General features: G+C 38.7%; 1 protein-coding gene across 1 annotated transcript; it reads left to right on the forward strand.

Moving 5' to 3' along the window:
- The first annotated feature begins 366 nt into the window (after positions 1 to 366).
- On the forward strand, positions 367 to 12,194 carry AADAC (arylacetamide deacetylase). The gene is made up of 5 exons (XM_014731924.3): positions 367 to 772; positions 3,255 to 3,477; positions 5,908 to 5,977; positions 8,724 to 8,895; positions 11,365 to 12,194. The coding sequence occupies exons 1-5, from the start codon at positions 635 to 637 to the stop codon at positions 11,959 to 11,961; spliced, it is 1,200 nt and encodes a 399-aa protein (XP_014587410.1). The 5' UTR covers positions 367 to 634; the 3' UTR covers positions 11,962 to 12,194.
- The last annotated feature ends 1,410 nt before the right edge of the window (positions 12,195 to 13,604 follow it).

Consider the following 13,604-nt stretch of genomic DNA (forward strand, 5'->3'; position numbering starts at 1 on the left):
TGATGTAGATTACATATACAAGTCGTTTAGCATAGGGCCTAGATCGCAATGTAAATGATTAATAAATGCTCTCTATTACTGTTATCATTATCACCGTCACTATTTGTATAACTCTTCTCTCAAAAAATGATCAGGCTTAATTGCTAATGTTTCTGTTTCCTGCAAGATAATGTAGATTCTGCAGGGCAGAGATCATGGCTGTCTTGTTTCCTACCCTCTCGCTTTAAAAATGTGTATGTCTGTTTTCTCTTGTTCTGTGGTAATTTACTGTAGAAAAAAGATTCTGCAACACGTGTATTTAATATGGACTATTCTCTTTGCATTAAAAGACTCTTTCCCAAGCTATTGTTCAATCCCTGTTTGTTTACTGGAATACAAATAAGAGTGTGTAGTTCACACAGCTTGCCCAGGTCTCTGTGATTCACTGAACCTTGAACGCTTACTCAGTGTGATTATTTCTGGATAGCCAATGAAGGGTAAACCTTTTGCCAGCCCCAAAACTAGGTGAGCAGCTCTACATTCAAAAAGGAAGATAAAGCCTCTGTGTGGAGCTGAAACTCAGTACACTGTTCCTGCATATCAAGTAAGTTTACTCTCTGTGATTTGGAAGACAGAGGAGCGTAGGCGCTGCATCATGGGAAGAAAATCACTGTACCTTCTGAGCGTGGGCATCCTCTTAGCGTATTACGTTTACACACCTCTCCCAGAGAATTTTGAGGAGCCATGGAGGATGATGTTGTTCAACACATATCTGAAATCTGCAGTGCATTTGGTAAGTTTGGGGTTTTATGCATTTAGAAGTGCAGATGCAACCATTTAATCTGGAGAAGTAAGTTTTTCAGGATTTGGGGTTTTTTTCTGTTTTTTTTTTTATTGATTCACTTTTGAAAAATAAATGCTGTATTTTTTGTCTATTGACTGTTTAGAAGTGTTGCTCCCTTGTTTGTTTGCTTGTTTTCTAGTTTATATATCAGAATCATGTTAAACAGTATCAAGGAAAACAAGCGAGGAGGCATTTGAGTAGCTTTTACTAAAAAATGCTTTGTTTAGGGAGCATTAACGTCATGAGAGTGTCAGTTGTTTGAAGCGCCTATCTTAGAGGTAGTTTGCTCTGTAATTTTGTCAACAAGTCAGAGATCATCTGACTCTGTGGCACTCTGCTGGTTATAGACTTTTCTGCAATCCTTTTGGGATCCAGAGTCTAGACTAAGGGCATGTCAGTAAGTTCTCAAGGAAGTGCCCTGTAAGCAGGCAGGTTGGCATGTGCCCAGGGTTAACCATGAGAGTCATGACACTCAGAAAAGGAAGGGGGCACCCTGGGGTGTCCTGGCAACTGGCTGCCTGCCTGAGCGGCTCTTGGGCTGACCTGCAAAAACGGGGCAGATCTCTCTGCCTCCTTGGGGATGTTTTCCCATTACTTCTTTGATTATTGTATTCCCTTCAGTCTCTAAAAGTCTCTTTCTAGAGACTGATCTTTTATTTCTCACATTGAACAACTGAACTATATTAAATCCTATTGGAAAAACAAGGAGTCTGCTGCCACAGAACTTCCTTTCAAGTGGTGGAGAAAAATAACAAACTAAAATCAAATGACTGAATAATTCATGAGCATGAGCAGTGCCTAGAAGGAGTCAAGCAGGAGGAGAAAAGAGTCATTCAGGCAAATGGCAGGAGCAGGGTTGTATGATCAGAGAAAGCCCCTCTGAAGAGGAAACCCCTGATTTGAGACCAGAATGATGAAAAGGAACCAGCCACCTAAGTGTTAAGAAAGAGTGTTCCAGCAGAGCTGGCAACAAGTGCAAAAGTCCCAGCTGCAAAACGGTGACAAGTTCAAGAAATCACGTGAGCCAGTGGGATTGTGGGGAAGTTCTTGGAATTTAGCGAGGAGAGGCTGGATGTCATGTCACGCATGCTCTGTGGGCAGTGGCAGGAGGCTTTGATTGAATTCTGTGCGCAGAGTAGAGCTATCAAAGAGCTTCAAGAAGCCAAATAATTTTTTTCTCATATTTCCTTTCTTTGCTCTGCAATCTGTGAGAGGATTTGGTTATTGTTTCTTTGAGTCTTGCTATTACTTTTTAAAAATTCATTTAAGCAATTCTATTTCTCCGTTTTTGAGCTTTTCTTCTTCTCCAGTCGCCTTTTTTTTGCAGTCTGTCCACCATTTGTGAGCGTAACATATTTTCAGGGCTCTCAGAGGATATACATTTTAAAAATTGTTTCGACGTCTTTTGTCATTTTTGATTTACTTTTTTGGTTTGTTGGTTTGTTGTTTGGGTAGTGAGTTATTCTCTTGATTTGTCTTGTTTTTCCCGATTAGTTTGGCTGGCTTCCCTCACATGTCTGGCAGTCTTTGAATATCTTTTCATATATTTATTTATTATGCTATGAACATTAAATCAAGACTCAAACTACTGGATTTCAATCCTGGTAAATACGACTCACCAGCTGTGTGACTTTGAACTACTCATGTAACCTTCCTGGGCTCATTTTCCTCTTCTCTGAATATATAATATTACCTACCTCATGTGCAGGCTAGTCATTAATATTATTAAGATTAATCCACGTAAAGGGCTTAGGACACCGACTGTTCTAGAATGAAAAGATGGGATGCAGGTGGCAGGCTGGCCCTCCCTTTTTGTCCCGCCCATTGCTTCACTCCCAGTGTGACCCAGCTTTATAGCTGTACCTCGGGGGATCCATAAGGGCCTCCCTATCTCCAAACTAAATTAGTTCCTCTGTCTGGAAGGGTTTTTTAATTTCTTAGTTTAGCCAAATTCTTCAGAAAAGGCCTTACTTTTAAGACTCAGATAAAATTGCACTTCCTGCTTGAAAACTGCTCTCCGTTTGCCACGCCCAGGGAGCTTTTGTAATCATGTGCTGTCTGCTCCCAAAGTACATGTGCAGAGATGTAGGGATGTATTTACATTGTTTTTCAAACAGTTTCTTCTTTGTCTTTCCCACTTAACTCTGAGGTTCTCGAGAAGAGCCTTTCTCGCGCTCAGCTGTGTAACCCTGAAGCTTAGTGCGGAACCTGACACATTTTTATGGAATAAGGACTAACTGAGCACTCACTCTCCTTTTTAGCAACCACTGTAGGCACAACTTCTGACTTCTGGTTCTTCTAAAAGGACCAAAGAGGGTTCATGAACAAGAATTTAGTTCATTTCACTTGAGCTTATTAAAGGACAGCGTGTACTTGTTCATAGCTCTCTTTGGAACTTGAATTCCAAGGTGGGTGTGAATTTCGTTTTTAGGCTACATTTCTGGAGATGCTGGGACTCAACCATTTGATGGATTCCATGATGATTGGTATGAGTTTTGATGAAGTTCCACCAACCTCAGATGAAAATGTCGCTGTGACTGAGACAACATTCAACCATATTCCTGTCCGTGTGTACGTGCCCAAGAGGAAGTCAGAAGCCCTGAGGAGGGGTGTGTTTTACATCCATGGCGGTGGTTGGTGTTTGGGAAGTGCTGGTAAGTGAATGCTTTGAAAAATCTCTATCACTAAGATAGTTTGCAAACATTTTATTAGAAAACAGCGTCTCCAATAGGTATACAGGGCTCTTCTGCCGGGACACTGCAGTCTCTTTCGTCTTCTCTTGCTTTGTTCTCCTGCCTAAGTTTTACTCTTCTTTGAAGCTTCAAATTATTCTCTTCTACATATACTTTTCTCTTCAATCCAGGTAGAATTGAGAAGACAGTGTTTTCATATTTATTGCAGCGACTCTAAAAGAACAGACTTTGCTATTTCTGCGTTTCTCTGTTTGATATGAGAGGACCAGCTGACATGTCAACCCATTTACTCACATATTTGCTACATGACTGGCAACATTCTAGGAGCTCTGGATCTGTCTCTTTGAATAGACAAGACTCCCTGCTTCTTGGAGCTTACATTCTAATGGAGATAATCTATAATCAGTGGATAAATAAATAAAGCACACAGTGTGTTTAAAAAAAAGTGATAAATTTAGCAAATAATAGACCAGTGTAATCAAGATTGAATGTGCAGGTTGCAAATTTCTTGATGAATAGGATTATAGCAGAAAGAGGACCATACTTAGAAGTGAAAGCACTGGTTTAAAGGTCCCAGTTGTGTGACTTTGAGAAAATCACCTCACCCACCTGAGTCCCAGGGTGCTTGATACTCACCTGCTTACCTCAGATAAACGGGATACAGATCAGTTAAGGGAATGGAGATTGGATTGGGCTCTAATTAAGAACTCTGAGCTCTCTCAGAGAGGAAGAATAAATTAGTCCAAATAAGAAATGTTACAGGCTTGAAATTAAGCAAAATTTTCAATTGATGTGTGAAGATAGGAGGGAAGGAGAGGAGAAGAAAGAGAGAGATTGAGAGAGAATCTAAGATGATTGTCTTGCTTCTGATGGGGGGACTGGGAGGTTGAGGACAGACCCCTGAGGAACAGAGACATAGCATTGGCTGAAAGAATAAGCAACCAGCAAGGCACTGAGAAGTGGCCAAAGAGGTAAAAAAATGAAAAGAAAGCCAGAAGAGGTGAGAGTCTCAAGAAAGAAAGATTAATAAAAACTACTGAATGGTGTAGAGGTGCCAAGTCAGGACAGAAGTATGTCTCTTGGGTGTTGAATTTTTTATGACAATATTGTTGCGGACAGATTTGATGGAACGTTCACATAGAAATGCATTGCAATGAGCAAAAAGTGAGAGAAAAGGAAATGGTAAGAAGGATTGATGGCCTTAAAGGGACTTAGTTAAGAAAGGAATAAGCAAGAAAATGATAAATTGAAAGGAGAGTTAAGTAAGAGCATTTTGTATTATTTTATTTTTTTTATGTGGGAAAGACATGAGCAAGTTGGTAGACTGAAGGAAATGAAGGCAATAAGTAGATGCGTGCTAGAATAGGTGGGCGTCAAGGGTTGACCAATGTGGAACATCCCAGAGGAGATAAGAGGGAAGGAGAGTCAGAGCAGTGGTAAAGTATTGCATATGGATAGGAGGGTTGGAGACGGTTAAGAAGAGCATCAGGGGGCCGGCCCCGTGGCCGAATGGTTAGGTTTAGGTGCTCCGCTTCGGCGGCCCAGGGTTTCGCCAGTTCGGATCCTGGGCATGGACATGGCACCAATCATCAAGCCACGCTGAGGCGGCATCTCACATAGCACAACTGGAAGTACCTACACCTACGATATACAACTATGTACTGGGGCTCTTCCGGGAAAAGAAGGGAACAAAAAAAGAAAAGATTGCCGACAGATTTAGCTCAGGTGCCAATCTTTATTTAAAAAAACTAGAAAAGCATCAGTCTTCCTCCTAGACAAGAGAAAAAGAGGCAAAGACAGAGCTCAGCTAGATACATCTTTAGGATAGCAGTGTGGATGCAAGCTGTAAATGAGGGAGTTCCAACTCTGTGTGTTAAGGGGGCATAGTTCTACCCCCCGTATTTTCAGATGTTTTTCTATTGTCGCATGCAGATTTAGGGGGTCCTTCTATGTTACCACAATTCTGTTTATAGCTCCTTGGCTCACTTATCTAACAGCACATTCGTCAAGTCAGTAACTTGTCTTTTTGTCTGAAATACTCATCACCTAACACAGAGTCAAGTCAATATCTCTTCCAGTAAGGGAGATGAGATTAGTCTTCCCGAGAATAAAGCTGGCTCAGAAGAGCCAAAGACAAAATGTGAAGGACAAAAGATAAAGAGAAGAACAGCGGTGAGGAGGTTCTGTGTGAAACTCAAATTCTACTGAGTTGTGGATGGGTGGTTTCCTATGGATAAGTGCAGCACTTCATTTGTCTCCCTGGTATTTCTGTGCAGACAGATGGAGAATTCTCAGAATATAAAGCAAGCACAATGGGATTTTTGTGAAGGAAATATCCTGTCTTCATTTGTCCATTTTCACTAAAGTCCTGCTTTTTTCCTTTTATTTCAGCTTTAAAAGGTTATGACTCACTGTCAAGATGGACAGCAGACAGACTTGATGCTGTTGTCATATCAACTGAGTAAGAGCTGTGTTTCTTTGTTTTCAGACCAGATGCCTTACATGCCCACAATCACTCAACTTCATTGGTCGATGCATGATTATGCCAAAATCAATGTTTCTCAGATAAGATTAAGTAGGTGATAGAAAGTGAAGTCTAGACTACTCGGATCAGAGTCAAGAAAGAAAATACGTGTACGTATGTGTGTGTATGCTCTTAAGGCAAGAAGGAAGAGCTAAAAGTAAAGGGTTTTTCACGTAAATTTTAACTGTGTTATCCATGGACATAATTACTTGGACTGGATTTCCTCTCAATGTTATACTGACAATCTTTAGGATGAGTGCCTTGGCGTCAAAGAATCATCTATAAAAGTGTGTCATAAATAGTTCCTACTTGAGGTGGTTATTGTGAAGATGAAGTGGTAACATTCCTGGAAGGGACTCAGCCCAGTGACTAACACTTGATTAGTCCAAACAATTAAAATGTATTATCAAACTAAACAAACCAAGCCAATAAGTTAGTGTAAAATAGCATGTTAGACCAATAATCCGCACTTGAAAAGAACACTTAGGGAGAGTAAAATCAGGTGGTGAATTAGCAGGTAGACTATGTCAGAGCCACATACCCCTGTGTAAACTTAAACTTCAGGAAATGAAGGAAAAGTTAAGAGTTAACAGTCGTGGCCATTTATCAAGGTAATTCATTATTATAAAATTGAAATATAGTCATATAGGGATTAGAATAAAAATTTTTTAAATCCAAGCTTATGCAAAATTTTGTATTCCAAGTTTATTTTTAAAGATGGTTTTCTTAAAGATGCAAGTCAAATGACACCGTTAAGATATACACCTATGTTTGATTCATTAAATTACTAAAAAATCACACATTCTTGAAAAATGAAATATGCTTTCAAATTTTTATGCAAACACAGGCCTTGCCTTTGAATACACTTATTTTATTTGTATTAAAGGTAAATGACACTCTTTAAAAATTCAATAATTTTGACTCTAAAATTATAATGGCCAATGAGCACATGAAAAGATTCTCAGCATCATTAGCCATCAGATAAACACAAATCAAAACCACAATGAGAATTTTACACACACAATTTCACACACACTAGGATGAGCATAATAAAAAAATAGATTACAAGTTTTAGCAAGGAAATGGAGAAATTGGAACCCTCCATAATGCCAGTGGGAGTGTGAAAGGTGCAGCCACTTTGGAAAAGCTTTTGGCTGTTCCTCAAAAGGTTAAACAGAGTTAGCATATGACTCAGCATATTCACTCTTTGATATATATGCAGGGGAAATAAAAACGTATGTTTACAAAAACGTGTATATGCATAGCAGCATTATTAATAAAACCCCGAAAGTGGAAAAAGCCCAATGTCCACTGACGCATGAAAGGATAAATAAAATGTAATATACCCATATAATTGAAAGATGAATGCTCATTGTCAATAAAAAGGAATGCTATAATGTGGGTAAAGCTTGAAATTAGTATGCTAAGTGAAAAGCCAGTCACAAAAGGCCACCGATTTTCTGATTTCATTTATATGAAATGTCCAGAGTAGGCAAATCTATAGAGACAGAAAGTAGATTAGTGGTTGCCTAGGGCTTGGGGTGGAGGATGAGGAGAAATGAGAAGCAACTACTAACGGGTACAGGGGTTATTTTTGGGGTAATGAAAATGTTCTAACATTGATTGTGATGATGGTTGCACAGCTCTCTGAATACACTAAGAACCATTGAACTGCACTCTTTAAGTGGGTTAATTTTATAGTGTGTGAATTATATCACAATGAAGTGGTTATATTAAAAATTAAGAAAACATATATGTGCATATTAAACATTAAGAGAACATATATGTGTATATAAGAATGTATTTCTTTAATCCAAAATATATAGACATCTACCAATTAATAGAAGTATGGAGGAAAAAGCTCAAAAAGACAACGTACAGAAAAGGAGATCCAAATCACCAATAAACATACGAAAAGTTAGTTTACGCCAGGAAAGTACAAATTACAATGACAAGGAAATACTTCTATACACTCAGTATTATAGCTAAATGAAAAAGACATAAATAAGAAGTGTTGGTGAGAAGATGTATTAACAGGCACTTTCATAAACTTCTGGCTCAAGAATAACTTGGTACCACCACCTTGCAAAACTCTTTGACGATATTAAGTACAGCTAAGCATATACTCTGTGACCATCAATAACACTTACAGGTATATGTCAGCAAAAATGCATACGTATGTTCATCAAAAAACACGTGCTAGGATATTCACAGCATCACTGTTTGTGAAGGTCCAAGAGTGCAAACAACGCAAATGCCCATCAACATTTTGATGGATAAGTGAGTTGTGACATAGTCACACAGTAGAGTATCCGACACGAGGTCAGAAGCACACAGCAAAGGGGATGAGGCTCCAAATCATCATGGTGAACAATGGAGGCCAGACACCTGGGAGTACAGGCCGAATGATTCCATTTGTTGAAAGGGCAAAACCAGGCAAAATTAACCTACGCTGTGTGTCAGGCTGGTGGATGCTTCAGGGCTTGGGGAGATTAAATGGAAGAGAGCTTCAGGGAGGGCTCTGGCAACCCTCTATTGCATGGTCCAGGTGTTGGTTATATGGCTGTGTTCCATTTGGAAACTGAGTTGTACACTTGAGATACATGCATTTCTGACATGTGTATTATGCTTTCATAAAAAGCAAAAATATAAGTGACATGAAAAGCATGTTTTCTCTCCACAGCTACAGATTAGCCCCTAAGTATCATTTCCCAACTCAATTTGAAGATGTGTATAATGCCTTAAAGTGGTTCTTACGTGAAAAAGTTCTTGCAAAATACGGCGTGAACCCTGAGAGGGTTGCTGTTTCTGGAGACAGCGCGGGAGGAAATTTAGCGGCAGCAGTAACGCAACAGGTACGATGCTCATCATTTCTAGGTTTGTCTTTTTTTTTTTAAAATAGTCTACTTATAAACAGTACTTTAATAAATATATTAAAATGTAAATGCAAGTGCAGACGGTCCCTGACCTAGATATTTCGACTTTACGATGGTGCGAAAGCGGTGTGCATTCAGCAGAAACCATACCGGGAATTTTGAATTTTGATCGTGGGCTAGCGATATGCAGTACAATGCTCTCTTGTGATTCTGGGCACCGGCAGCCACAGCTCCCAGTCAGCCATGCAATCACGAGGGTAAACCACTGATGCACTCACAACCCTTCTGTACCCACGCGGCCATTCTGTTTCTCACTTTCAGTACAGTATTCAATTAATAACGTGAGATACTCAACACTTTATTATGAAATAGGCTTTGTGTTAGATGATTTTGACCAACCGTAGGCTAACGTCAGTGTTGCAGGCGTGTTTCTGGTAGGGAGGCTGAGCCAGGATGCTGGGTAGGTTAGGCAAGTTAAATGCATTTTCCACGTAGGAGATTTTCAACTTCCAATGGGTTTATGCGGAAGTAACCCCATCCTAAGATCGGGAAGACCTGTATAAGGATAGTGATTTTGGGGGAAATATTAAAGAGAATATTGAGAAGAAATGTCTAAAATATCAAAATGTGAATTGCTACTCCTGTCATAGGTTCCTTTCTTTCTTAATGAAATGATAATTCTCTAGATAGATTGTTGATTTAAAATTATATACATGTCAGTAAAATATTATACTAGTGAGATGAATGAGTTTATATACTTGTGTGACCGAACACTGATCTTATCACATTGTTAGAGGTGCGGATGGACTCAGTCACCTCCAGTGCGGTCTTCCTGGATTGCCTGAAGAAGCACACTACTTTTAGAAACTAACAGCACATTCAAAACTTTCTATGCCATTTACAAAGAAGAAATATAAAGTATTCAAAAAATTTCTTTGCTTACATAAAATCAGTTGTTTTTATCTGTCACTTAATAATAGTAATATAATAATAATAATACATAGCATATTTTATCCCAGATTATATGTAACATGAGTTCTGTTTCCATGAACAGAAAAAAAAAACCTGCTATTGATTGTTTAAAATCCAAGCTGTTTTCCCATTTAGCGGTGGAAGCCAGACGGGGAAGCTGCCTGTGGACTACAGGTGTAGAGTCTGGATTTTACTAGTTGATTTTAATTATAAAGGATGGATTTAAAGCAATTAAAAAACATTGCTTTATTTGTCTTGTTGACGATATTCATTTATAATTATTTTACACTAAAAAGGTATTTTGGCCACTAGAGTTTCTTGTACAATATTTCCAAAAGGAAAGAGTGTTATGGTGAGGCTTTGCTGCAACCACAATGTGGAACAGGAGTTTGAAACTTCCCAGAGCGGATTTCTGATTGTTGCCATAGGTTTCAGAGTATAGCAGAAAAAACACGAAATTAGACAGCAGGAGACTTGGATTTTCTTGAGAAGCAGTCATTCTACATGTGATCTTCGCCAGTTTACTTAATCCCTGTAAGCACCCATTTCCTCAACTATGAGACAAAATGAAACCTTTCAACTTTACAGAGTTGTTTTTAGGGGCACATGAATAAATTTATATAAAAATACCTGGTAACCTGCAATGATCTTCATAAATGGTCTTCAAAGTGTCCAAAGAGGTCTACTTTGATTATTATGTTACAACATGGATAAACACTAAGATTAGCAAAATATTTGAGGAATCCAATATCTGTATTTTTATGTAGAAGTTATATACATTTTTTTTACAGTATAGTATATTGTGTGTTTTGAAAACATATAAAACTGCATTTTAAAACATGTCTTCAAAAATTGAAATATGTTTTGAATTTTTATTCTAACTTATGGATCACTGTTTTGGCCACTATGGTGTTTGTGCACCTCTCTGCAGACCATTGACCTTTACAAACATGAGCACCTTAGGCCTGATGTAGGAAAGAGTCATTTTAACAGAATGTTTCACACAGAAAGCCTGCCCAAATCCCTCAAAATAGGACGTCACTGGCATCAAAGCCAGGTCAGAAATCCCTGTTAAGTGATCCTTTCTTTCCATGGCAAAGCCTACTGGCATAGTAGACTCTTTTAATAAACTCTCATATTAACAAAGGAGTAAAAAGGTCAAATTTATGCATGTTCTTCTGGTTGTCATTCTTTGTAGAAAGGGTAAGACATTAACTTTCTAATTATTGCTTAGATATTTTGCATTATCCATGAGGAGTATGAGACAGATGATTATCCTTAAGTTAAAAGTACCCTTTAATTAAAGAATATCTAGTTCTAGAATCCTATTTTGGATATTTGAAATTTTGTTCAGATGGTGTATTCCAATTATTACTTATGTCTTTCTGAGATTATGAATCTATATATAATTTTGTTAGTTATTTTATTGTTTTAAACTGAAAATATTTCATGCAAGTAATTTTAATTATTTCTCAGCTCTTAGATGATCCGGATGTCAAGATCAAACTCAAGGTCCAGTCTTTAATTTATCCTGCCCTTCAGCCTCTTGACGTAGATACACCATCATACCAAGGATATTCGCATTTTCCTGTTCTGTCCAAATCACTCATGGTCAGGTTCTGGAGTGAATATTTTACTACAGATAGATCACTTGAGAAAGCCATGCTTTCCCACCAACATGTTCCTGTGGAATCAAGTCACTTATTCAAGTTTGTTAATTGGAGTTCCTTGCTCCCTGAGAGGTTTATAAAAGGATATGTGTATAACAATCCAATTTATGGCAGTTCTGAGCTATCAAAGAAATATCCAGGATTCCTGGATGTGAGGGCAGCCCCCCTGTTGGCTGATGACCACAAGTTGCGTGGTTTACCTCTGACCTACATCATCACCTGTCAGTATGACGTGTTAAGAGACGATGGACTCATGTATGTCTCCCGACTTCGGAACGCTGGAGTTAGGGTGACCCATAACCACGTTGAGGACGGATTCCATGGATCGTTTTCGCTTCTGAATTTTAAAATTGGTTACAGGCTCATCAATCAGTATATTAGCTGGCTAAGTGAAAATCTATAGCAGAATATTTATCAACGATATATTTTAAAAATAAAGCAAATTTCAATACATCAGAAAATCTAGATGTTAGAAATTGGCCTTTCTTGGTCTCTGTAAGGTCTATGTACAGCATAATGATTATTTTCTGTTTTTCTTTTTTACTCTGAGGGATTTCATTTAGTTTTCCACATTGTGTATCTGGTAATTCAATGAGGTTTTTCCTCTTAACGAATATAATCTTACTTTTTAAAATATCTTATTTTCTTGGATACTCTTTTTGTGTATGTTGGCTACTACTTACTATTTACAATTGCGAGAGGATAAATGCAAGCAAATATTGCTCATCTAAATAATGTCAAAGTTTTAATTGATGTACATTTACGGTCTGAAACACTCCCAGTACCTGATCTAAGTGCCAACTCTGAACATAGTTGCCTTAACACGGTGCCATTTTATTATCACTGTAAATTCTTCTTTTTCTTTGCAACACCTCTAGAATCCAAGTAGCAGGAGTTACACTATTTAATGCTAAAAATCACTGTGGTACTTTGGGGAAGTAGCTGCTTTACCCTTGGGGAGGAGTTAGAGAGAGTGACATTTAGTAAAGATTGAGGAAGTCTTTAGAATGGGCAATGACCTAGTAACAGCCAGAGACTACAGATGTGGAAGCAACTGACCAATGATAGAAAAAACACAGAAAAACTTGATCTGTGAAAAGTCCATCCTGACATTGCAGGGAGGAAGGCAAAATAAAGTGGATTGTTGAGGAGCCAGCCCGGTGACATAGTGGTTAAGTTTGCGTGCCCAGCTTCGGTGGCCCAGGGTTCACAGGTTTGGATCCTGGGTGCAGACCTACGCACCGCTCATCAAGCCATGCTGTGGTGACATCCCACATGAAATAGAGGAAGATGGGCACAGATGTTAGCTCAGAGCCAATCTTCCTCACACACACACACAAATGGATTGTGTTTCAAGGCTGAGCAGAATTATTTGTATTGGCCACGAGCTGTGTGACGTATTCTAACTGCGAAGAAGCACAGCCACAGGCAGTCTTCCAATGGTGCGGGAGCTCCACATGGCCCTCAGGGACCAGGGCTCCTTCTATCTTTGTACTTCAGCACACTCAGTGTCTGTTTTTGTGTCCATACACACAATTATTGTACTTTTGAGTATCATCTGAATATCCTATCTTGGCAGAGATGGAGTATGGTAAAAGCTGAGTCACATTTGAGGCCATTCCATTTTCTTAAGGAACCAGTAGCTATCCCAGAAGCTCCACCCAATAGACTTCTCTATTTTGTTTTCTAGGACTGAGTCACAAGAAATTTTGCAAAACAGAAACTTTGTAGTTGAGCAAATGACATTTTCTTGTGCTGAGGAATAAGGAAATAACAAAGCAACTAGGAGAACACGCTATACATATCTATAGCAGTAAATTGTCAAACAGCAATTGTGGGATGAGCCTCCTTCTCATCTTCAGTTTTTAAAATTAACCAGCCTAAAATCCTCATCAATATTATTGCGTTCTACACTTCAACTCCTCTGGCCTCTTTGACGTTCCTCGAATTCCAATCTCAGGGACTTTGCTTCAATAACCCTCCTCAGATATTCACCTCCTCACATGTCACTTTCTCAAGGAGGACTTTTGTCATCACTATTTAAGA

Source organism: Equus caballus, chromosome 16 (assembly GCF_041296265.1).
Source record: "Equus caballus isolate H_3958 breed thoroughbred chromosome 16, TB-T2T, whole genome shotgun sequence".
Taxonomy (NCBI): Eukaryota; Metazoa; Chordata; class Mammalia; order Perissodactyla; family Equidae; genus Equus; species Equus caballus.